At 53.7% G+C, this 24993-nt stretch overlaps 1 protein-coding gene across 13 annotated transcripts in view; it reads right to left on the bottom strand.

The window, feature by feature from the left end:
- patj (PATJ crumbs cell polarity complex component) overlaps positions 1 to 24993 on the bottom strand; it is a 46172-nt gene that overhangs the window by 10301 nt on the left and 10878 nt on the right. For 11 of the 13 annotated variants that reach the window (XR_014087083.1, XM_081605727.1, XM_081605737.1 and 8 more), the window contains 16 exons: positions 24179 to 24313; positions 23860 to 24045; positions 23406 to 23696; positions 20509 to 20715; positions 19795 to 19863; positions 13239 to 13487; positions 13077 to 13158; positions 10532 to 10595; positions 9652 to 9705; positions 9514 to 9585; positions 9258 to 9435; positions 7570 to 7680; positions 6360 to 6419; positions 5706 to 5805; positions 2499 to 2695; positions 2307 to 2398 (listed from right to left, as the gene is read on the bottom strand). Coding sequence is in view for 12 of the 13 variants with exons in the window: in XM_081605727.1 (XP_081461853.1) it covers positions 2307 to 2398; positions 2499 to 2695; positions 5706 to 5805; positions 6360 to 6419; positions 7570 to 7680; positions 9258 to 9435; positions 9514 to 9585; positions 9652 to 9705; positions 10532 to 10595; positions 13077 to 13158; positions 13239 to 13487; positions 19795 to 19863; positions 20509 to 20715; positions 23406 to 23696; positions 23860 to 24045; positions 24179 to 24313 (2147 nt within the window). In the remaining variant the exon portion in view is untranslated. The remainder of the gene's footprint in view (positions 1 to 2306; positions 2399 to 2498; positions 2696 to 5705; positions 5806 to 6359; positions 6420 to 7569; positions 7681 to 9257; positions 9436 to 9513; positions 9586 to 9651; positions 9706 to 10531; positions 10596 to 13076; positions 13159 to 13238; positions 13488 to 19794; positions 19864 to 20508; positions 20716 to 23405; positions 23697 to 23859; positions 24046 to 24178; positions 24314 to 24993) is intronic. The other 2 variants (XM_081605732.1, XM_081605731.1) reach the window with 2 other exon arrangements.

The following is a 24993-nucleotide window of genomic DNA, read 5'->3' as shown; positions in this document are numbered from 1 at the left end:
GTAGTAGTAGTAATAGTAGTAGTAGTAGTAGTAGTAGTAATAGTAGTAGTAATAGTAGTAGTAATAGTAGTAGTAATAGTAGTAGTAGTAGTAATAGTAGTAGTAATAGTAGTAGTAGTAGTAGTAGTAATAGTAGTAGTAGTAGTAGTAGTAATAGTAGTAGTAATAGTAGTAGTAGTAGTAATAGTAGTAGTAATAGTAGTAGTAGTAGTAGTAGTAGTAGTAATAGTAGTAGTAGTAGTAATAGTAGTAGTAATAGTAGTAGTAGTAGTAGTAATAGTAGTAGTAGTAGTAGTAATAGTAGTAGTAGTAGTAATAGTAGTAGTAGTAATAGTAGTAGTAATAGTAGTAGTAATAGTAGTAGTAGTAGTAATAGTATTAGTAATAGTAGTAGTAGTAGTAATAGTAGTAGTAATAGTAGTAGTAATAGTAGTAGTAGTAGTAATAGTAGTAGTAATAGTAGTAGTAGTAGTAATAGTAGTAGTAATAGTAGTAATAGTATTAGTAATAGTAGTAGTAGTAATAGTAGTAGTAATAGTAGTAGTAATAGTAGTAGTAGTATAGTAGTAGTAATAGTAGTATAGTAGTAGTAGTAGTAGTAGTAATAGTAGTAGTAGTAGTAATATATAGTAGTAATAGTAGTAGTAGTAGTATAGTAGTAGTAGTAGTATATAGTAGTATAGTAGTATATAGTAGTAGTAATAGTAGTAGTAATAGTAGTAGTAGTAGTAGTAGTAATAGTAGTAGTAGTAGTAATAGTAGTAGTAAAGTAGTAGTAATAGTAGTAGTAGTATAGTATAGTATAGTAATAGTAGTAGTAATAGTATAGTAATAGTAATAGTAGTAGTAATAGTAGTAATAGTAGTAGTAATAGTAGTAGTAGTAATAGTAGTAGTAATAGTAGTAGTAATAGTAGTAGTAATAGTAGTAGTAGTAGTAATAGTAGTAGTAGTAATAGTAGTAGTAATAGTAGTAGTAATAGTAATAGTAGTAATAGTAGTAGTAATAGTAGTAGTAGTAGTAGTAGTAGTAATAGTAGTAGTAGTAGTAGTAATAGTAGTAGTAATAGTAGTAGTAATAGTAGTAGTAGTAGTAATAGTAGTAGTAATAGTAGTAGTAGTAGTAGTAGTAATAGTAGTAGTAATAGTAGTAGTAGTAGTAGTAATAGTAGTAGTAATAGTAGTAGTAGTAATAGTAATAGTAGTAGTAGTAGTAGTAGTAATAGTAGTAGTAGTAGTAGTAGTAATAGTAGTAGTAATAGTAGTAGTAATAGTAGTAGTAGTAGTAGTAGTAGTAGTAGTAGTAGTAGTAGTAATAGTAGTAGTAGTAATAGTAGTAGTAGTAGTAATAGTAGTAGTAGTATAGTAATAGTAGTAGTAATAGTAGTAGTAGTAATAGTAGTAGTAGTAATAGTAGTAGTAGTAGTAATAGTAGTAGTAGTAGTAATAGTAGTAGTAATAGTAGTAGTAATAGTAGTAGTAATAGTAGTAGTAATAGTAGTAGTAGTAGTAATAGTAGTAGTAATAGTAGTAGTAGTAGTAATAGTAGTAGTAATAGTAGTAGTAATAGTAGTAGTAATAGTAGTAGTAGTAGTAATAGTAGTAGTAATAGTAGTAGTAATAGTAGTAGTAATAGTAGTAGTAATAGTAGTAGTAGTAGTAGTAGTAGTAATAGTAGTAGTAGTAGTAACGGAACCACAACAGAACCTCAGCCTCGTCACATGACTAGGCCGACCAATCAGAACGTTTCTGGGCGGGTCTTGTTGACGATACGGACTGAGACGGTTTCCTGGTTCAACGTTAAACAGCAGTTCCTCCTCCTCGCCAGCAGGGGGCAGAACCAGAACCAGAACCAGAACCAGAACACTATATACCGGGACATCAGAACCTGCTGATATTCTCAGTCTCCAGGTCGAAACAGAACCACTCGGAACCGGATTCTGGGTCAAACATTGTGGTGCTGAAGTTGGTGTCTGCTTCGGAGGCTAAAGGGATATTTCACTGTTTTTAAATGGATCAGAACCTGAACAGAACTTTATTCTGACCCGGTTCCTCTCAGCTCGGCTGCTGGTTCTGGCCGGATGTTTGGCCCAGGAAGGCTGTTGCCACGGCGATGCTGGCCACTCAGTCATCACCGAGGCAACCTTTACCCAACATGCACCACGCTGCGGCAATCCGACCCGGTCACAGAATCGGACCGGGTCCAGATTTGACCCAGGTTAAAGACGCGATGTGGGAGCCGTGTTTACGTCTGACGGCGTTTCAGGAACAGAAACCAGGTTTTCCCAGCATGCCTTGCAGTCCTACCTGAGCAGGACGAGCTTCACCTTGGCGGCGGCGGTCTTAATGATGGCCGACGCGTTCTGGTGGCTCCGCCCATACAGGATCTGGTTGTTGATCTGATGCACAAACAGATGATTGACCTCGTTAATCAAACCGGTCCAAACGGGTCAGAACCCGTCGAGGTGATTTCAGGTGAGGCAGGATCCGCCTCCTCACCTCCAGCAGCTCGTCTCCCACGCGGATCCGTCCGTCTCTGGAGGCCGGCCCGCTGGGATGGAGGCCCACCACGAAGATACTGAGCCGGGTCCGGTCCCGGTTCCCCGCCAGGCTGAGGCCCAAACCCTGCCGGTCCTTCTCCAGGTCCACGCGCAGCAGCTCCCCCTGCAGGTCGCCATAACGCTCACAGCAGCGCTCTGCAGCGGCACAGCAGGAGGCTTCGGTCACCGGCTGCCGGGGGAACCAGCACCGAGGCCCACAAGGGTCCAGTCCAATCCTCGCCGCGTCCCGCAGCCAGGCGCAGCTGGAGGACAGCTGAGCACTGCTGGACAGCTGAGCACTGCTGGACAGCTGAGCACTGCTGGACAGCTGAGCACTGCTGGACAGCTGAGCACTGCTCGACAGCTGAGCACCGCTGGACAGCTGAGCACCGCTGGACAGCTGAGCACTGCTGGACAGCTGAGCACTGCTGGACAGCTGAGCACTGCTGGACAGCTGAGCACTGCTGGACAGCTGAGCACTGCTCACTCTGAGTCAGTCAGTAATGTGATGAGTAACTGAACTGAGCTGCTTCATCAGGTAGAAACAAACCACAGTTTCTCACACACACACACACACACACACACACACACACACACACACACACACACACACACACACACACACACCTATCTTTGTTGGGACTTGAACCAAAACTCAATTCACACCTTGGTCCTAAATCTGACCCAAGAAATTTCCGTTTCCCCCACAACATAAATTTTAATGAGTTAATTTTTACTTTTATTTGCTTAACATTTTACAAGCTTTACGCATATTTAATTAAAATATTACTTGAGTGCATTATTTTTGTACCTCTGGTTGTTAAGCTTTATAAAAGGTGATTTATCAGCAGGACTGAATGTTGAATCACCAAAACATGAAACGTTAAGCGTTGGCTCATTACTCAGCAGAACATATCGGCATTATTGGATTTCCATACAGCATTCACTTTCAGTCATACATCTTCAGTAAAAGCTCAGATACCAAGTTAGTCCTGAAGCTAAACACTTGGATTCAATCTAATTAGTCAGCTAACGCTAAAGCTAACGCTAACGCTAAAGCTAACGCTGCTAATTAAACGGGATAATGACAGAAACAGTGAAAAATGATTGCTTTTCATTTTTGATTTTCCAAGGCACACCACTGTGGATCCACCAGAACTGGACCAGAACAGGTCGCTTCAGATGGACGGGTCAGAACCTGGTGGAGGCGGCATCATGCTGTGGGAGATAGTGACTTGGCTGGCTTTGGACCCATTGGAACCAGCTGAGCTTCATCTGACCCCCGCTGACCACCTTCATGGCTCCTGCACCAGAATCTCTGGGGAATGGTTCTGACAGCTTGTTGGATCCGGACCCAGAAGAACTCAGGTGGTTCTGGAGGTGAAACGGGCTCCAGCTACACGCTGTACCTAATAAAGTGGCCGGCTGTGAAGCTGCAGAGAGAGCATCTTTATCTTTCTGAGCTCATGGATCCGATTGAGAGTCTTCCTCACGATGCATCAGAATGTTCTGAAGCGGTTCTGCTGCAGCGACCCGGTTCTGAAGTTCTCCAGCAGCGGCTAACAGATCCACTCTCCTCCTGCAGCAGAACCGGGTCGCCGCAGCAAGCAGCGTCCCGACCCGGTTCTGCTGCAGCGGCAGGAAAGGTGACCTCTCACACAGAGAGACAGACAGAGAGAGAGAGACAGACAGAGACAGAGAGACAGACAGAGACAGACAGAGACAGAGAGACAGAGACAGAAGGACGCTCACTAACCCGGCGGCAGCATCGTCCATGCTCCAGTCCTCACACTCAGACATAAATCCACGGGGGAGACAGAGAGTCAGAGTGTGGAGCAGAACTAACGTCTGGTTTCCTCGTCGGGTCGGCAGAAACATGGAGATCCACCAGAACCGATCCGCTAGTGTGAGTCAGCGGCGCTGCTGCTGCTGAGGGGGAGAGAGAGCAGCGCTGCTGCTGCTGAGGGGGAGAGAGAGCAGCGCTGCTGCTGCTGAGGGGGAGAGAGAGCAGCTCTGCTGCTGCTGAGGGGGAGAGAGAGCAGCTCTGCACCACCCGCCTCCCCCTCATGCCCCCTCCCCTCTCCTCCTCCCCTCTCTCCTCTTTTCCCCCCACCTCCCCTGTACCCCGCTCCCCCCCGCCCCCTCCTTCCCTCCTCCCCCCTCCCCTCTCCTCCTCCTCCTCCTCCTCCCCCTCCTTCCTGCCCCCCCTCCCCTCTCTCCCCCCGCCCCTCCTGCCCCCCCCTTCTCCTTTCCCCTCCCCGCTCTGATCCAGGGATTCTTTCTGACTTTAATACCTTCAACCTGGTCCAAAAACCAGACCAGAACCAGAACTTCCCTCACCAACCGGGTCAGAACCCCATCTGGACCCAGTCTTCTGTCTGTGCCTGAATGAATCTGAAGACGCATCAAATTTAATCTCAACTTTATTAAGTTTTAGATATAATCCTCAGAAACGGGCAAACAGAAACTATTCAGAACCAAAGCGGGCCAGAAAATCAGGTTCTGACCCGTTTATTAGAGTTAAAATGTAGAATCAGTTTGAATGGAGCCTCAGTGGCAGCAAGCAGGAAGAACCTTGATGGAGTTCAGCAGACAGAAAAAATCAATCCCAGAGGGGAGCATCAGATTCCAGCGGGAAACCCGGAAAGACCAGCAGCCAATCAGCTGCTTGCATCAAAACGACCACAGCCCCGCCCACCCGGCTCAGACGCCCCCAACCGAAACCAAGCGCACCGAGCCTGGAGCAGACAGCAGGAGAAGCGAAAAGATCGACTAGGAGAAACGTCGACTCCGAACGACGACTAGGGAGGACGGACCGATGGACGGACCGATGGACGGACCGAAGGACGGACCGATGGACGGACCGAAGGACGGACCGATGGACGGACCGACAATCGGACCGACGGACCGCTGGCTCATACGAGTCCTGGAAGACACAAACAGGTTAACACTCACACGAGTCCCGGAAAGCAGGTCAAAGGTCACACGAGTCCCGGAAGACAAACTAAGAAAAGAATCGGAGACACTTGGACCGAGTCCCGATGTCCTCCATGATCCAGAACCAGATCTCTAAGCAATCCCAACAGAACCGATATTTACATCAGAACCCGTCTGGCCCGGTTGTCCTAGTCAGTACCACAGAACCAGAGCTGGTCGGGTTTCTCACCTTTGACCTTCTGCAGGTGAGCAGTCAACTCCTGCTCCGATTGGCTGGGAGGCCTGTAGGGTGGGGGCTCTCTGAGGGGGGGCAGGGCTGCCTCAGGTACCTGTGGGGGGGGGGGGGGCAGGGAGACACGTGATTGGTCGAGAGGTCCACCTGAGACCCATGCAGGAAGTGAGGTACAGAACAAACAGGAAGTTCTGATCCAGCTTCTTTCTGATCCGGACCTCCTGCAGGGTTCTGGACCGGCGGTTCTCCAGGTCTTTCCGGACCTGAGCTGGTTCCGACCCAGGCAGAAATGAAGGCTGGATCAGAACTTCTGGTACCGACCGGCGGGTCTCTGCAGAACCCCACTGAATTCACGGCACCGACGGAGTAAAACGGGTCAGAAGTTCTGCTGAGGCTAAAGAACCCGACCCGACCAGTTGCATGATTTTATCCACTAGGTGGCGCTTTTCACTCGCTCCAGAAACAAGAGTTTCATTTATTGAGGCGTTTATAATAATAATAATACGACTAAAGCCATATGGGGGAAATGAAACAGAACCAGGTGACTGGGTCAGTGGTACCGCCACGCTGGTTCTAACAGAACAAAGATCCAGATAATGGCGAGGAACAAACATCCGGCCTGCTGGCCTCCAGCTGAGGCTCGGTCCTTACCAGAGGATCGGTCCGCTTGGCTTTGTGTTTGCTGTAGCTGGAAGCTGTTAGCGACACCGGCTGCAGCACAAAACCAGACAGAACCGAGTCAGAACCTGTCACACACAACTCAGCAGAACCAGAACCAGAACTCATGAGAGCAGCAACAAGGGAACTTATCCTGTGGCTGTTGTTAGCATGGTAGCATTAGCATGGTGTGGTTACTGTTAGCATGGTAGCATTAGCATGGTGTGGTTACTGTTAGCATGGTAGCATTAGCATGGAGTGGCTAGCAATAAAGTTAGCATGGTAGCATTAGCATGGTGTGGTTACTGTTAGCATGGTAGCATTAGCATGGTGTGGTTACTGTTAGCATGGTAGCATTAGCATGGTGTGGTTACTGTTAGCATGGTAGCATTAGCATGGAGTGGCTAGCAATAAAGTTAGCATGGTAGCATTAGCATGGTGTGGTTACTGTCAGCATGGTAGCATTAGCATGGTGTGGTTACTGTCAGCATGGTAGCATTAGCATGGTGTGGTTACTGTTAGCATGGTAGCATTAGCATGGTATGGTTACTGTTAGCATGGTAGCATTAGCATGATGTGGTTACTGTCAGCATGGTAGCATTAACATGGTGTGGCTAGCAATAAAGTTAGCATGGTAGCATTAGCATGGTGTGGTTACTGTCAGCATGGTAGCATTAGCATGGTGTGGTTACTGTTAGCATGGTAGCATTAGCATGGTGCGGTTACTGCTAGCATGGTAGCATTAGCATAGTGTGGTTACTGCTAGCATGGTAGCATTAGCATGGTGCGGTTACTGTTAGCATGGTAGCATTAGCATAGTGTGGCTAGCAATAAAGTTAGAATGATAGCATTAGCATGGTGTAGTTACTGTTAGCATGGTAGCATTAGCATGATGTGTTTAGTATCAATATTAAAGGGCATTGGCTGTTAGTAGCAGTAGAATTACTGTTATGTGTTACCAAGCTAAAATCAATGTTAGCATGCTACCATTGATTAGCATTAGCATGTTTCAGGCTTCCAACTGTTTTATTTTATAACTTTTCCAGATTAAATTTTCATAAATGTCGTTTCAATAATTGCATAAATTCCCAACATTTAAGTCGAGTCCAAAGCAGAAGAATCAGTTCATCAGACATGAATTCATTTTCTGATTTTTGGATCATTTCTGACCCAAACCCGAAAAGTTCTGGTGCGACCCGTTTACCCGCGCCGTCGCCGACAGGCTCTGGACGATGAAGACGACCGGACTGGGAGCAGACTTGATGACGCTCACCGCCTCCTCATGACTCGCCGCTCGCAGGTCCACACCGGACACCTGAGGAGGAACCAGAACCAGGACTGGAACCAGGACCAGAACCAGAACCAGGACTGGAACCAGAACCAGGACTGGAACCAGGACTGGAACCGGAACCAGAACCAGGACCAGGACCAGAACCAGGACTGGAACCAGAACCAGAACCAGGACCAGGACCAGGACCAGGACCAGGACTGGAACCAGAACCAGAACCAGGACCAGGACCAGGACCAGGACCAGGACTGGAACCAGAACCAGAACCAGGACCAGGACCAGGACTGGAACCAGGACTGGAACCAGAACCAGGACCAGAACCAGAACCAGGACCAGGACTGGAACCAGGACCAGAACCAGGACCAGCACAAGAACCAGGACCAGGACCAGGACCAGGACCAGGACTGGAACCAGGACCAGAACCAGGACCAGGACCAGGACTGGAACCAGGACTGGAACCAGAACCAGGACCAGGACTGGAACCAGGACCGGAACCAGGACCAGGACCAGAACCAGGACCAGAACCAGAACCAGGACCAGGACTGGAACCAGGACCGGAACCAGGACCAGAACCAGGACCAGGACCAGGACCAGGACCAGAACCAGGACCAGGACCAGGACTGGAACCAGGACCAGAACCAGGACTGGAACCAGGACCAGAACCGGAACCAGAGCCAGAACCAGGACTGGAACCAGAACTAGAACTGGAACCAGAGCCGGAACCAGGACCAGGACCAGGACCAGGACCAGGACCAGAACCAGAACCAGAACTGGAACCAGAGCCAGAACCAGGACTGGAACCGGAACCAGAACCAGGACCAGGACCAGAGCAAGGACTGGAACCAGGACTGGAACCGGAACCAGAACCAGGACCAGGACCAGGACCAGAGCCAGGACCAGGACTGGAACCAGAACCAGAACTGGAACCAGAGCCAGAACCAGGACTGGAACCGGAACCAGAACCAGGACCAGGACCAGAGCAAGGACTGGAACCAGGACTGGAACCGGAACCAGAACCAGGACCAGGACCAGGACCAGAACCAGGACCAGGACTGGAACCAGGACCAGAACCAGAACCAGGACTGGAACCAGGACTGGAACCGGAACCAGAACCAGGACCAGGACCAGAGCCAGGACCAGGACTGGAACCAGGACCAGAACCGGAACCAGAGCCAGAGCCAGAACCAGGACTGGAACCAGAACCAGGACTGGAACCAGGACCAGAACCAGGACCAGGACTGGAACCAGGACCAGAACCAGGACAGGAACCAGGACCAGAACCGGAACCAGAGCCAGAGCCAGAACTAGAACCAGGACCAGGACTGGAACCAGAACCAGAACCAGGACCAGAACCAGAACCAGGACCAGGACTGGAACCAGGACCAGAACCAGAACCAGAGCCAGAGCCAGAACCAGGACTGGAACCAGAACCAGGACTGGAACCAGAACCAGAACCAGGACCAGAACCAGAGCCAGAACTAGAACCAGGACCAGGACCAGAACTAGAACCAGGACCAGGACCAGGACCAGGACCAGAACTGGAACCAGAACCAGGACTGGAACCACAACCAGAACCAGAACCCGCACCAGAACCAGAGCCCTACCTCCAGGATCTTGTCCCCGGTCTTCAGGCAGCGGGTCCGGGCGGCCGGGCTGCCGGCCTGGACCTGCTTGATGAAGATTCCCTTCAGCTCCTCGCCGTTCTTCAGACGCTTGATGACGTGGCGCCCGCCCACGATGCTGAGGCCCAGAGACTGGCCGTCCTCAGGCCACACCTCCACCCTGAGGAGAACCGGGCCAGAACCGGGTCAGGACCGAGACGGAGGACCCGGTTCTGCGGGTTCTGGTGGCGTGTCCTACCTGCGTGGCGCCCCCCAGTGGCTGAAGGCCGGCGTCTCCTCCCCCTCCCCCTCCTCCCTCTCTGGCAGGTTCCTATGGAAACCAGCTCAGCTGTTAATCTGAAGCTTCCTGGAATCAGCCAATCAGCAGCTGCCATACCTGCGGCCTTGGCTCCGCCTCTTCCTGCTGCCTGCGGCGACAATCCTGACGGACCTGCAGGGGAGGAGAACCCGTCATGTTCTGGTTCTGATCGGTTAAACACCAAACTGTGGAATGAAACACAGATTGGTGAAACACGGCCCGGTTCTACTGCAGTGGTTCTGAAACTCCTTCAACATCAAACCGGACCGGAACCGGACCAGGACTGGACCAGGACCAGAGCAGAACCGGAGCAGGACCGGAGCAGAACCGGGCCGGAGCAGAACCGGACCAGGACTGGAGCAGAACCGGACCGGAGCAGAACCAGTGACTCTGCAGGATATTGCTTGGTTTAGCCAGCAGGGGGAGCCAGAGGCCAGAGAATCAGCCCAGGAAGAGTCTGACCCGTTCTGTGACCCGGAACGGACCGAACTGGACCGCCTGGGGAACCAGCTCAGCCCGATTTAAAGGTCTGGCTTGTTGAGGTTCTGACGCAACAGAACCGGACCATCTGATGCCTTCAGGTGATTCCTGTGGTTCTTAAAGGAGCAAAGATCCTTCAGATCCAGGACAGGATGAATAATCCCATCAGAGCTGCTCGTCTCTGATTGGACGAACAGATTTGAACAGATTATGTCAGAATCTTCAGATTATGATGAAAACATGACGCCAGATAATCTGATGATAATCTGGAGAGCTGATAACTGGGTTTGGGTTCTGGACTCAGAACAGAGGACTTCCTGTCCAGACAGGAAACGGAAAAGCTGCTTCCTGTCTTCACTTCCAGTCTTTACTGAACTCTGGAGCTGCTGGTCCAGAACCAGTCAGGAACCAGAACCAGAACCAGGAGACACCAGCATCAAAGTGGTTGTGAGAGACGGGCGATCAAGGCGGTACTGACTCGGTGTCGGTGTCGGTCAGCGTGAGATCGGACTCGACCTCGCCGTCCCTGAAGGCGGGCAGACCTGCAGGAAGAGGGAGGAGAGTCAAACCCAAGAGGCGGAGCGGAGGTCTAATGGGCGGAGCGGAGTTCTAAGAGGCGGAGCGGAGTTCTAAGAGGCGGAGCGGAGTTCTAAGAGGCGGAGCGGAGTTCTAAGAGGCGGAGCGGAGTTCTAAGAGGCGGAGCGGAGTTCTAAGAGGCGGAGCGGAGTTCTAAGAGGCGGAGCGGAGTTCTAAGAGGCGGAGCGGAGTTCTAAGAGGCGGAGCGGAGTTCTAAGAGGCGGAGCGGAGTTCTAAGAGGCGGAGCGGAGTTCTAAGAGGCGGAGCGGAGTTCTAAGAGGCGGAGCGGAGTTCTAATAGGCGGAGCGGAGTTCTAATGGGCGGAGCGGAGTTCTAATGGGCGGAGCGGAGTTCTAAGAGGCGGAGCGGAGTTCTAATGGGCGGAGCGGAGTTCTAAGACACGGAGCGGAGTTCTAATGGGCGGTGCGGAGTTCTAATAGGCGGAGCGGAGTTCTAATGGCGGAGCGGAGTTCTAAGAGGCGGAGCGGAGTTCTAATGGGCGGAGCGGAGTTCTAAGAGGCGGAGCGGAGTTCTAAGAGGCGGAGCGGAGTTCTAAGAGGCGGAGCGGAGTTCTAATGGGCGGAGCGGAGTTCTAATGGGCGGAGCGGAGTTCTAATGGGCGGAGCGGAGTTCTAATAGGCGGAGCGGAGTTCTAATGGGCGGAGCGGAGTTCTAATGGGCGGAGCGGAGTTCTAATAGGCGGAGCGGAGTTCTAATGGGCGGAGCGGAGTTCTAATGGGCGGAGCGGAGTTCTAAGAGGCGGAGCGGAGTTCTAAGAGGCGGAGCGGAGTTCTAAGACACGGAGCGGAGTTCTAATAGGCGGGCGGAGTTCTTATGCGCGGAGCGGAGGTCTAAGGCGCGGAGCGGAGCTCTAATGGGCGGAGCGGAAGTCTACGGCGCGGAGCGGAGGTCTACTGGCGGAGCGGAGTTCTAATGGGCGGAGCGGAGTTCTAATGGGCGGAGCGGAGTTCTAATGGGCGGAGCGGAGTTCTAAGACACGGAGCGGAGTTCTAACAGGCGGAGCGGAGTTCTAATGGGCGGAGCGGAGTTCTAATGGGCGGAGCGGAGTTCTAATGGGCGGAGCGGAGTTCTAATGGGCGGAGCGGAGTTCTAATGGGCGGAGCGGAGTTCTAATGGGCGGAGCGGAGTTCTAAGACACGGAGCGGAGTTCTAATGGGCGGAGCGGAGTTCTAATGGGCGGAGCGGAGTTCTAATGGGCGGAGCGGAGTTCTAATAGGCGGAGCGGAGTTCTAATGGGCGGAGCGGAGTTCTAATGGGCGGAGCGGAGTTCTAAGAGGCGGAGCGGAGTTCTAATGGGCGGAGCGGAGTTCTAAGAGGCGGAGCGGAGTTCTAATGGGCGGAGCGGAGTTCTAATGGGCGGAGCGGAGTTCTAATGGGCGGAGCGGAGTTCTAATGGGCGGAGCGGAGTTCTAATGGGCGGAGCGGAGTTCTAATGGGCGGAGCGGAGTTCTAAGACACGGAGCGGAGTTCTAATGGGCGGAGCGGAGTTCTAAGAGGCGGAGCGGAGTTCTAATAGGCGGAGCGGAGTTCTAATGGGGGGGGGGGGGGAGTCTAGGCGGAGCGGAGTTCTAATGGCGGAGCGGAGTTCTAATGGCGGAGCGGAGTTCTAATGGGCGGAGCGGAGTTCTAATGGCGGAGCGGAGTTCTAATGGCGGAGCGGAGTTCTAATGGCGGAGCGGAGTTCTAAGAGGCGGAGCGGAGTTCTAAGAGGCGGAGCGGAGTTCTAAGACACGGAGCGGAGTTCTAATAGGCGGAGCGGAGTTCTAATGGCGGAGCGGAGTTCTAAGAGGCGGAGCGGAGTTCTAATGGGCGGAGCGGAGTTCTAATAGGCGGAGCGGAGTTCTAAGAGGCGGAGCGGAGTTCTAATGGGCGGAGCGGAGTTCTAATGGGCGGAGCGGAGTTCTAATAGGCGGAGCGGAGTTCTAAGAGGCGGAGCGGAGTTCTAATGGGCGGAGCGGAGTTCTAAGAGGCGGAGCGGAGTTCTAATGGGCGGAGCGGAGTTCTAATGGGCGGAGCGGAGTTCTAAGAGGCGGAGCGGAGTTCTAAGAGGCGGAGCGGAGTTCTAATGGGCGGAGCGGAGTTCTAATGGGCGGAGCGGAGTTCTAATAGGCGGAGCGGAGTTCTAATAGGCGGAGCGGAGTTCTAATGGGCGGAGCGGAGTTCTAATGGGCGGTGCGGAGTTCTAATGGGCGGTGCGGAGTTCTAATGGGCGGAGCGGAGTTCTAAGAGGCGGAGCGGAGTTCTAAGAGGCGGAGCGGAGTTCTAATGGGCGGAGCGGAGTTCTAAGACACGGAGCGGAGTTCTAATGGGCGGAGCGGAGTTCTAATAGGCGGAGCGGAGTTCTAATAGGCGGAGCGGAGTTCTAATGGGCGGTGCGGAGTTCTAATAGGCGGAGTGGAGTTCTAATAGGTGGAGCGGTTCCTCACCCAGGATGAGTTTTCCAACAGATGAGATGCTCTCCAGGTCGGACTTCTGCAGCTCCTCGTCATCCTGAGAGTCTCTCCTCACCTGGAGTTTGAAGCAGAACCTTCCTCAGGTCACAGACACCTCACAAGGTCCAGAACCAGACAGAACCAAACAGAACCGACCTCCTGTGGACCTCCTGCTCGACCAGCAGACCACAGCTTCCAGTCTTCCCAGGATGGAGGAGGCTTCCTGGGCAGCGAGCTACTCTCCTCTTCATCCTCCTCTTCATCCACAGCCATCTCCAGGCCCTCCTCCGCTGGCAGGAGGTCAGAGGTCACAGACGAGGCGTAGCGAGGCAGACCTCCGTCCAGGATCAGCTCCGGTTCCTCCTGACAGGAATCATCTGGAAGCTCAGAGTTTTCACTGGGACCCTGAAAGGATAATCGGTCGTTAGAGATCAAACTGGGCGGTTCTGGTCTCGATCCATCAGACAGAACCAGAACATCCTCCCAGCAGCCAGACACAGTGGAGGTGGTGTGATGTTCTGGTCCAGCAGAACCTCCTGAAGGAGAAGATCCAGCCATCAGAACCGGGCCTGAAGCCAGGTTACACTGGGCCGAACCCTGACCAGCATGTCCCCCTCTGATTGGCTCAAAGAGGTGTCCTAGTTAAAGTATGGTGAAGCGCCCTGACCTGACCATTCAGCAGAGCACAGAGAGGGTCAAAGGTCATCTACCAGCATGTTGGCACCATCAGCAGAACCATCAGAACCATTTATCCTGAATCGATCTCCATTAGCTTCTGCTTGATGTGGTAGATTTAAACGGGTCAGAACCGTAGAACCGGGTCAGAACCGTAGAACCAGGTCAGGGGTGAATACTTTTCACAGCTCTGAGTAGAACAGCAGAGGGAAGCTCTGGTTCTGGTTCTGACTGGTTCTGGTTCTGAGGGAGTGTGAGGACAGAGAAAGTTCTGCTGAACTCCTCTGGACATCAGAACTTGGCGCCGGGCCCGGTCCGGCCCAAAGCGCCTCCTCAGCACATCCTGAGGGATTCTCCTGCTCCCTCCAGGAAATATTAATGGCAACACTTAGGCTAATTCCCCGCCGCCTCGTCCTCAAGGACTCTGCTGCCTCATTTGGACCGGGGAAGCGGGCCCGGCCCGGGAAGCGGGCCCAGTCCAGCCGTAATGGAGGTGAGGAGCAGACGGCGGCTAGCGCTCCGCAGACTGATGACTGCTGGCCTCATCCTGAAGATTTAAAGATGCGGCGTTTAATATCCTCCCATTAGACGATGAGATGATGACGAGCCGGCCCGGCCCGGCCCGGCCCGGCCCGGCCCGTTTACAGCCAGGAGGGGGACGATGCACACACACAGGTCCTGCAGAGGTCGGGATGATTAAAACCGACCCATGTAGGTGCTGGAGGACGGGTCCAAACGGACCCATCAGAACCGCTGGGGGTCCAGCGGTTCTGATGGGTCCCCCAGCGGTTCTGATGGGTCCCCCAGTGTTTCCAGGAGGGTCCAGGAAGGCGGTTCTGAGCCAGAATGGAACAATGTGCTGAAGTGGACCGGGCCGCTCCATCTGAACTCCATCTGAACCCTGGAACCGGTCCAGAACCAGTCGGACTCTGTCCTGACTCCGCCCCCTCTCAGAGTAATCAGATTACTGCAGCAGCATTGGCTGGTGCAGGCTCCGCCCCCCTGCGACCTCCAGGAGTTAACGAGGCGCGGCGGCGGAGCGGGGTCCCTCTCTGGTCAGCCTGACACAACGGGTCGGAACCGACCCGCAGAACTTTATGGAGAGACATCAGGGAGCGGTGAGCCGTGAAACGACTTCAGCTGAATGAGGAGCATGTAAAACAGGAAATAAAGAGGAAGAGGAGGAGGAGGAGGGAGAGGAGCAAGAGGAGGAGGAAGAGGAGGGAGAGGAGGGAGAGGAGCAAGAGGAGGAGGAAGAGGAGGGAGAGGAGGGAGAGGAGGAAGAGGAGGAGGAAGAGGAGGGAGAGGAGCAAGAGGAGGAAGAGGAGGAGGAGGAGGAAGAGGAGGAGGAAGAGGAGGAAGAGGAGGAGGGAGAGGAGGAAGAGGAGGGAGAGGAGCAAGGCGCCTGGCAGGGACCAGAACAGATCAGGGTTCTGGTTCTGGTGTTCAGATCAACTTTTACACACAAAATAACTGAATAAAATGTCGACTTGCTCCATTAATAATCTGTGATTTTAAGTAAATGAACGCGGTCAGAACCAGAACCCGGGTCAGCAGAGCGTGTTTGGATCCCATCTCCTGACTGAAGTGATGGTTGAACACTGATCACGTCTCCCTCTGACCACATGGGGGAAACGTTCTGACGCTCGTTTGAATCCACAGCTCAGAAAATTCACCTGAGGAAAACCAACGAGACTTTAGGATCATCAACATGAAGCGTTGGAGTCAGACGACGTTTGTGATTCATCACAACTGATCAGATCCATCATGCAGACGATCAACGGTCCAGTCAAAGTAAACTCTGAGTGGATATCCTCTTCTTCACCCAGTGCTTACTGGAAACAGCCAATCAAGGATCTTGGCGCTGTCAATCATGCCTGTGCGCTCTGCTAGGCTGCAGCTTCTCCCCCTTAGCAGAGCCTGTCCTGAATGCTAAGCTAGTTAGCATAGCCACTGATGATGGCGTATAAACGGTTTTCCTGCAACAGGAAGTCATCTCTCCTCCATTAGCACATTTAGCAGCAGGTACATGAGCTTGATTGACAGCACTAAGCCCCACCTCCCGGCTCTGATTGGCTGCTTTTGGTGCCTTTCTTCAGATAGCAGCTCAGGGTTTCGGCTGGTTGGCAGTTTTCTGGAAGTTTGTTCCAGATCTAGGAGCAAAGAAGAGGCTGCTGGGTCAGGTTCTGGTTCTGGATGTAGAGCAGAACCTGGACCAGGACCAGAATGGTTGATCCATCAGTATTTTAAAGTCGACTCTCCCTGTGAAGCTCCTTTCCGCCCCCTGCTGGCAGAGCGAGGGTACTACAGTGTTTCTGATTAACAAACCGTAGAGAAGCATTTTCATTTTAATTCGTGGAAAATGTTGCTGACCACCATCCAGAGGCTCTGGGGACAACGTGTCCTCAGTGGGGACACGTTGTCCCGACCCGCTGTGGCTGGGAAACTGCTCCCCCTGCTGGCGGATGTGGTTCTGCCAGCAGGTTATTACTGTTATTTGCTTTGTGCATCAGGAGCTGAGACGCAGCAGAGGGAAGCAGAACGTTTCTGGAGCAGCGGCAGCAGTCCTGCAGCAACAGAGAGATACTGCAGGACACGAGGGGGGGGGGGGGGGGGCATGTCCTCACAGCAACCCCCCCGTCCTCCTCCCTCCGGCCGCCTCACTTAAAGAAAGATGCTGCGGGTTGAGCTGATGGAGCACTTTATAGCATCGAGCCATGGCGCTGAGTCAGCAGAGGGAGAGGAAGGTGAAAGAGAGGAGAAGATGAAGGGGGGAGGAAGAGGATGATGAAGTGAAGGGAAGCAGGACGACAGTCAGAACAAAGAGCGAGCTCTCAGAGTGATTACTGAGGCTTCAGCTGCTGCACTCTGGACTGGGAGACCCACTGGGAACCGGGAGCAACCAGTTAGGACTTCCTGTTCCAACATGGCCGCAGCAGGAGGCAGCAGCAGTGAAACATGTCGGTCTGACACGAGACGCATGTTAGAGCACCTAGCATGCGCCTGCAGCAGGCGGCGGGCGCCTGCAGCAGGCGGCGGGCGCCTGCAGCACGCAGAGGGCGCCTGCAGCACGCGGCGGGCGCCTGCAGCACGCGGCGGGCGCCTGCAGCTGGCGGCGGGCGCCTGCAGCAGGCGGAGGGCGCCTGCAGCAGGCGGAGGGCGCCTGCAGCAGGCGGTGGGCGCCTGCAGCACGCGGCGGGCGCCTGCAGCACGCGGCGGGCGCCTGCAGCTGGCGGCGGGCGCCTGCAGCAGGCGGAGGGCGCCTGCAGCAGGCGGAGGGCGCCTGCAGCAGGCGGTGGGCGCCTGCAGCACGCGGCGGGCGCCTGCAGCACGCGGCGGGCGCCTGCAGCACGCGGCGGGCGCCTGCAGCTGGCGGCGGGCGCCTGCAGCAGGCGGAGGGCGCCTGCAGCAGGCGGAGGGCGCCTGCAGCAGGCGGTGGGCGCCTGCAGCACGCGGAGGGCGCCTGCAGCACGCGGAGGGCGCCTGCAGCACGCGGAGGGCGCCTGCAGCACGCGGTGGGTGCCTGCAGCACGCGGAGGGCGCCTGCAGCACGCGGAGGGCGCCTGCAGCACGCGGCGGGCGCCTGCAGCACGCGGCGGGCGCCTGCAGCTGGCGGCGGGCGCCTGCAGCAGGCGGAGGGCGCCTGCAGCAGGCGGAGGGCGCCTGCAGCAGGCGGTGGGCGCCTGCAGCACGCGGCGGGCGCCTGCAGCACGCGGCGGGCGCCTGCAGCTGGCGGCGGGCGCCTGCAGCAGGCGGAGGGCGCCTGCAGCAGGCGGAGGGCGCCTGCAGCAGGCGGTGGGCGCCTGCAGCACGCGGCGGGCGCCTGCAGCACGCGGCGGGCGCCTGCAGCAGGCGGCGGGCGCCTGCAGCAGGCGGCGGGCGCCTGCAGCACGCAGAGGGCGCCTGCAGCACACCGCGCCTGCAGCAGGCGGCGGGCGCCTGCAGCAGGCGGCGGGCGCCTGCAGCACGCAGAGGGCGCCTGCAGCACACCGCGCCTGCAGCACACCGTGCCTGCAGCACGCAGAGGGCGCCTGCAGCACGCAGAGGGCGCCTGCAGCACACGGCGCCTGCAGCACGCAGAGGGCGCCTGCAGCACACGGCGCCTGCAGCACGCCACGCCTCATTATGAAACTGGACGTTAAAATTACAACTGGTAGCAAATTTTGATTAATGGAATTTTAAAAATTGGACGATTCTGCAGATTTTTCCCTTCGTAAATATTTAAATAATTCACTTAATCTTTAGAAGAAAGAAATGAACCTTTTATTGGCTGAGATGCAGTAACATAATTATCTGATTAATTGGATGAAGAGCTGATCAATAGATTTAGTCATAATGTGAACCAGGTGAAAACGGCCACCAGAGGAATTTGGTAGAACAGCTTTACAAAGGAAGGTTGTTCACTGCAGAATGTTTACATTTATACGTAGAGTCTGTGTACTCCAGTTATCAATTCACTGATTGCCAAATTATTTGCAGATAATTTCAATAATCATCTGTTCTACTTAGATGATGTTTGTAAGAGATACTGCAGGTCATTTCTGTTCAAATCCTGTTTTATTTAAATCAGTGGTTCCAACCTGTTTATTACCGCGGACCAGTCAAGACTTGGAAATGCTGCTGCGGCCCGGAGGGGGATGAACAGTCAGATGAGGCTTCTGCATGTTGGTGTCCCTCTAAATCCTGAATATTCCCTATTTGGGTTGTCTTGGCCTTTTTACCCAGCCTGTGAGTTTTTCCCTGACTGGGAACGAGAACAACCTGCTGAATGTGACGGCAGCCAATCAGAAAGCGCGGTGAGAACAGAGGGGAATCCCAAACAGCTGACATATCGGAGATGATATGTGGAAATGTTTATTATTAAATCTAAAGGTCATTATTATGTTTATTCAGTTAAAAATGTTAACTATGAAAAAACATTCACCTCCAAATCATAGAGCAGCAAATAGAGCGGCTGCTCCGTCGTCTTTCATCCACCTCCTTTTCTTTTTGTTACGTCTTTTATCTCTAAAATGATTCCACAAACTATCACTGTTGCTTCTACATCGTCATCCGTGTTTGGTTGTTCTAAATTCCTGCTATGTTGGGGTTTTCCTGGATTATCCTCTGGAATCGGGATGTTCTGACTGGAATCGGTTCGTGTTGCTCCTCCTGCCTTGGACACACGAACCGATCGAACCTGTTGGACTTTATCAGCTCTGTGGTCACAGAGGTTTGGAGAATCGGCCGACATTCTTAAATCTTTCTGTCTAAACCAGACTTAAGACTCACAAGCTCTACTCATCTCCTCTCGACCCAAACGCTCTGACTCTGGTCGCTATGGTAACGTTTATATATCCCTTCAAAATAAGATACAGATGTGCCACAAAAACGAACATTTTACTTTGGTGAACATTTTAACTCACGATACTGACTAACGGAGCCCTGAGCTTGTTTCTCTGCAACCAGACGGTCCATCTGGGAGAGATGGGAGACAATAACACCTGAAGTGTTGCTGATATCCACAGCCTGCTTGGTCTCTACGTGGTGAAGCAGCTTGAAGCTTCATTGCCTCATTAGCAGCCGGTCGCCGCATGTTACGCAGAGCGGCTTGTAATGTGGGACTCACCTACCGGTCCGGGATAAATCCATCCTCCTGTCTCTTCTCTGGGCCTTTTCCCCTTTGCAGAGAAACTTTCCAAAGACATCTGATCTGTTTCTGACTCATTTTGCTGCTTGTGGCCTCAGTGTAATCGAGAGAATCCGGTTAAAGGATTTTCAAAATAAAAGATCATACATAAAACTGAAATATTTAATCATTTCTTGCGCGGTCTGGTACCAATTGGTCACGGACCGGTACCGGTCCACGGCCCGGGGGTTGGGGACCACTGGGTTAGATGATTCCACAATGTCACAGCAGGAAGCAGAATTTGAGGAGTTATGGAATAACCAATCAGAAGCTTTTAAAGTCATGACATCATCACCAGATCTCATCCACTCCGTTTAGACATGTGGTTCTGATCCGTAAGCTGCAGAGCGTCAGGAACACGGTGCTTACCTCTGGAAGCGGGCCGCCTCCAGCAGAATCCTGGGTCAGGTTCTCTCTGCTGGGACCGGCTGCTTCCACCTGCAGAAACAGGAAACGGGTCGACCAGGAAGCTGGAGAAAGCAGCTCAGGTTCAGCCAGAACCAAAAGGATTCTGTGTTCAGCAGGTTCTGAACCAGAGAGGAAACAAGTTCTGAACTCTACAACCTGTGAACAGGAAACCCAAGAAGCCATCGATCAACACCGTCCACATCTACTCTGGTTCATCAACAGGAAGCTCCAAAAGCTTCATGCCCAAAATATCTGAAGGTCCAGAACTTAGTCTGGATCAACTTCTGACCTAAAACTAAAACTCTGGGCCAGGAAACGTCTGAAGGCTCATCAGTCCAGAACCACAGTGGTTCTGTTCCTGGGCCCCACCCCCTATGGATTATAAATCAGGAGAGTTAGACTCTTGCTGTCTAATTGAACGATGTGTGTCTGGTGGGGGGTTCTTAGAGACTCCCTGTTATACTCTTCCATCTACTCCCCCCCCAGCGTTCATCTTTTTTTTCTCTCTCCATTCATCCATACTGCTTCCCGCAGCCCCCCTGCAATGGCACTGCGCCCCCTTAGGGGCCGCGCCCCACAGTTTGGGAACCTCTGCATTAGGAAATGAACAGTGGGATGAAAACCCCAGAGACCCTGGTAGGACCTGGACCTGTAGAGCAGAAGGTCTGGACTTACCAGGGGCTTGCGGACTCCCAGGCGGACGGTACCAGGCGGTACCGACTTCAGCACCTCCACTGCCTCGGTCAGGGTGAGAAGGTCCAACAGGGTGTGGTTAACCGATACCAGCTGGTCTCCAGGAAGCAGACCTCCATGAAGCTCCGCGGACCCACCAGGAACCAGAGACCGGATCACCATCACACAGCGACCAGGATCCAACGGGTCCTGCAGGGTGAGACATGAGACGGGTTTAATCCGGGGTGGGACATTTTCACACCCTGAGGAACAGAAACACACCCGAGTGGACCTCAAGTCGGGCTGGAAACGACCCAGCCGTTCAAAAACGTTTCAACTCGTTGAAATAAAAGAGCCGAACACAAGAGCCCGGGTTCTGCAGGAACCCAGTCTGCAGCAGAAAGGTTCTGTTTGAACCGGGACAGAGAGTCAGAACCGGGTTGTGAATTAAACCGTCCAGGTGGGACGGAGAGAGGAGATTTAGAGTTCACAGACCAGCAGGTAGGGGGCGACAGAGACCAGAACGCCGTCTGACCGTCTGACCGTCTGACCGTCCCACTCGCATCATGTTCATGTGTTTGTTTCCTGATGGACGCCTTGGCTGGTGGTGAAAACAGGACGGTCTAGTTAAAGTCCAGACTGAAACATGGAGGGAGCGGCCTTCTATGGTTCTGAATTTCAGCTGGAGCAGAACATGTATCCATGGTGACGAGTCACAGTCCAGTGGAACCGGACCAGGACCAGCAGCGGAGGCCATCGCTGTCCTCCAGCAGAGGGCGCTTCAGAGTTTCTACTGCAGAAAGGAGCAGAAGAAGAAACGATGGAGAGCACTCCACACCAAAGCAGAACTCCTTGTTGTCTGGTTCCACCAATCACCTGGTTCCTGGTAACTAAAGGTTCTGCTGGTTCCCTGGTAGCTAAAGGTTCTGCTGGTTCCCTGGTAGCTAAAGGCTCTGCTGGTTCCCTGGTAGCTAAAGGCTCTGCTGGTTCCCTGGTAGCTAAAGATTCCGGTTCTGTAGTGGTTCGCTTCCGGTAGGTAAAGGTTCTGGTTCCCTGGTAGCTAAAGGTTCTGCTGGTTCCCGGTAGCTAAAGGTTCTGCTGGTTCCCTGGTAGCTAAAGGTTCTGCTGGTTCCCGGTAGCTAAAGGTTCTGCTGGTTCCCTGGTAGCTAAAGGTTCTGCTGGTTCCCTGGTAGCTAAAGGTTCTGCTGGTTCCCTGGTAGCTAAAGGTTCTGCTGGTTCCTGGTAGCTAAAGGTTCTGCTGGTTCCCTGGTAGCTAAAGATTCCGCTGGTTCCTGGTAGGTAAAGGTTCTGCTGGTTCCCTGGTAGCTAAAGGTTCTGCTGGTTCCCTGGTAGCTAAAGATTCCGCTGGTTCCCGGTAGCTAAAGGTTCTGCTGGTTCCCTGGTAGCTAAAGATTCCGCTGGTTCCCGGTAGCTAAAGGTTCTGCTGGTTCCTGTTAGCTAAAGATTCCGCTGGTTCCTGGTAGGTAAAGGTTCTGCTGGTTCCCGGTAGCTAAAGGTTCTGCTGGTTCCCGGTAGCTAAACGTTCTGCTGGTTCCCTGGTAGCTAAAGATTCCGCTGGTTCCCGGTAGCTAAAGGTTCTGCTGGTTCCCTGGTAGCTAAAGATTCCGCTGGTTCCTGGTAGGTAAAGGTTCTGCTGGTTCCCGGTAGCTAAAGGTTCTGCTGGTTCCCTGGTAGCTAAAGGTTCTGCTGGTTCCCTGGTAGCTAAAGGTTCTGCTGGTTCCCTGGTAGCTAAAGGTTCTGCTGGTTCCCGGTAGCTAAAGGTTCTGCTGGTTCCCTGGTAGCTAAAGGTTCTGCTGGTTCCCTGGTAGCTAAAGGTTCTGCTGGTTCCCTGGTAGCTAAAGGTTCTGCTGGTTCCTGGTAGCTAAAGGTTCTGCTGGTTCCCTGGTAGCTAAAGGTTCTGCTGGTTCCTGGTAGCTAAAGGTTCTGCTGGTTCCCTGGTAGCTAAAGGTTCTGCTGGTTCCTGGTAGCTAAAGGTTCTGCTGGTTCCCTGGTAGCTAAAGGTTCTGCTGGTTCCTGGTAGCTAAAGGTTCTGCTGGTTCCCGGTAGCTAAAGGTTCTGCTGGTTCCCTGGTAGCTAAAGGTTCTGCTGGTTCCTGGTAGCTAAAGGTTCTGCTGGTTCCCTGGTAGCTAAAGGTTCTGCTGGTTCCTGGTAGGTAAAGGTTCTGCTGGTTCCCGGTAACTAAAGGTTCTGCTGGTTCCTGGTAACTAAAGGTTCTGCTGGTTCCCGGTAGCTAAAGGCTCTGCTGGTTCCACCCATCATCCAACCATCTCGTCTTGTTTAACATTTTTATTCTAGGAATTTCCAGACTTGTTTCAGAAGTTTTCTACCAGTTCCTCTCCAGATTTCTCCAAATCTTCTGAGAGAGGCTCTGATTTTGGGACCCGACCCGACCCGCCAGAACCTGCCTCTTCCCCCCAGCAGAATTCAGAAGCCGGTTCAGTGAATCCCAGCAGCGCCGCCGGCGCAGAGCGAGCCGCTGCCGTGCCAAGTTTCAGGCTGGCAGAAGAAAGCGTGGGTATTTTTAGCTGCAGCACGGCGGCTGCAGGTGGAGAGCGGCGGAGTCAGGGCCGCCTCCTACAGAGGAGAGGAGAGGAGAGGAGAGGAGAGGAGAGGAGAGGAGAGGAGAGGAGAGGAGAGGAGAGGAGAGGAGAGGAGAGGAGAGGAGAGGAGAGGAGGCTCCTCTTGAATCTTCAGCCTCCAGAGTTTCACTAAAACTGACAAGTTTGGTAGGAAACTGAGGGAACAGCAGAGAGGAACCGGATCAGTACCGCATGGATCCACCGTGACCCCGTTGGAACCGATTCCTCTCCAACAGATCCCAGTCTTCACGCTGCAGGGCAGCTCGGCGGTGGCGTGTGGTGCTGTGGGCCCGGTCTCACCTGGTAGTCCAGCAGGCTGAAGCCCAGGCCGCGCTGCGCCTCCTTCTGCAGCTCCACCACGCTGACCTCCGGACTCCACAGAGCCAGCTCGCCTTCATCCTCCTCCTCCTCTTCCTCCAGGCTGGAGTCCTCGCTCCTCATCGGCTCCTCCACAGGAGAACCCTGCCGCTGACGGACAGAACCGACCGGATCAGGCTTCGGGTCCAGAACCAGACTGACTGATTGTGGTACCTGCTCCTCCTCTTCCTCCTCTTCCTCTCTGCGGAGCATCGATGACAGCTTCATCTCCATCTGACAGGCAAAAACAAATCATTACCTCCTAGTTCAGAAGGTTCTGACCCGTACCTCCAGAACCAGAACCAGGGGTTCTCTGGACCCGAGCTGCATCTGGAGCTGATCTGGAACATGAGAAACGTGGAAACTCCTGGGAGGAACGAGGGCCGGACTCCCTCACCTCTTCGATGCTCCGATGTTCTGCTGCTGGTTGTGGTGGAGAGGATGGTTCTGGTTCTGGTTCCGGTTCCGGTTCCTGGTCTGGGATCAGGAGTCGGCAGCAAACCAGAGTGAATGGAGGCGGAACCTCTTTGAGGAAGGACACGGCTTCCCGCCGGGACTTCCCGTACAGCTGGACGCCGTTGACCTTCAAAGAACAGAACCGTCAGACGGGTCGGGTCGGCGGGTCGGTCCGGGTCCAGTGGATGGATAGAGAACTGAAGCGTTCCCGTTCCAGAACCCTGGCGCTGAACGGATAAACGGAGCAGCTCCAGTTTTACCTCCAGCAGTTCGTCCTCGGGCCTCAGCGCGCCGTGTCGGTCCACCGGGCCCCCAGGGGCCACGGAGGAGATGTAGTGGTGGCCGTCGAAGGAGTCCAGCTCCACGCCCAGACGCAGGATGTGGATGGGCAGCAGCTGCAGAGACAGAGGGTCGGTCAGAGGGTCGGACAGAGGGTCGGACAGAGGGTCGGACAGAGGGTCGGACAGAGGGTCGGTCAGAGGGTCGGTCAGAGGGTCGGTCAGAGGGTCGGTCAGAGGGTCGGTCAGAGGGTCGGTCAGAGGGTCGGTCAGAGGGTCGGGCAGAGGGTCGGACAGAGGGTCGGACAGAGGGTCGGTCAGAGGGCCGGTCAGAGGGCCGGTCAGAGGGCCGGTCAGAGGGCCGGTCAGAGGGCCGGACAGAGGTCGGACAGAGGGTCGGTCAGAGGGTCGGACAGAGGGTCGGACAGAGGGTCGGTCAGAGGGTCGGACAGAGGGTCGGACAGAGGGTCGGACAGAGGGTCGGTCAGAGGGTCGGTCAGAGGGTCGGTCAGAGGGTCGGACAGAGGGTCGGACAGAGGGTCGGTCAGAGGGTCGGACAGAGGGTCGGTCAGAGGGTCGGTCAGAGGGTCGGTCAGAGGGTCGGACAGAGGGTCGGACAGAGGGTCGGTCAGAGGGTCGGACAGAGGGTCGGTCAGAGGGTCGGTCAGAGGGTCGGACAGAGGGTCGGACAGAGGGTCGGACAGAGGGTCGGTCAGAGGGTCGGACAGAGGGTCGGACAGAGGGTCGGACAGAGGGTCGGACAGACGGTCGGTCAGAGGGCCTGCGGCTGCGAGACC

The sequence above is a fragment of the Poecilia reticulata genome, chromosome 4 (assembly GCF_904066995.2).
Source record: "Poecilia reticulata chromosome 4, P_reticulata-male-v2, whole genome shotgun sequence".
NCBI classification, from domain to species: domain Eukaryota; kingdom Metazoa; phylum Chordata; class Actinopteri; order Cyprinodontiformes; family Poeciliidae; genus Poecilia; species Poecilia reticulata.
This window is presented reverse-complemented; position numbering and strand designations above follow the sequence as displayed.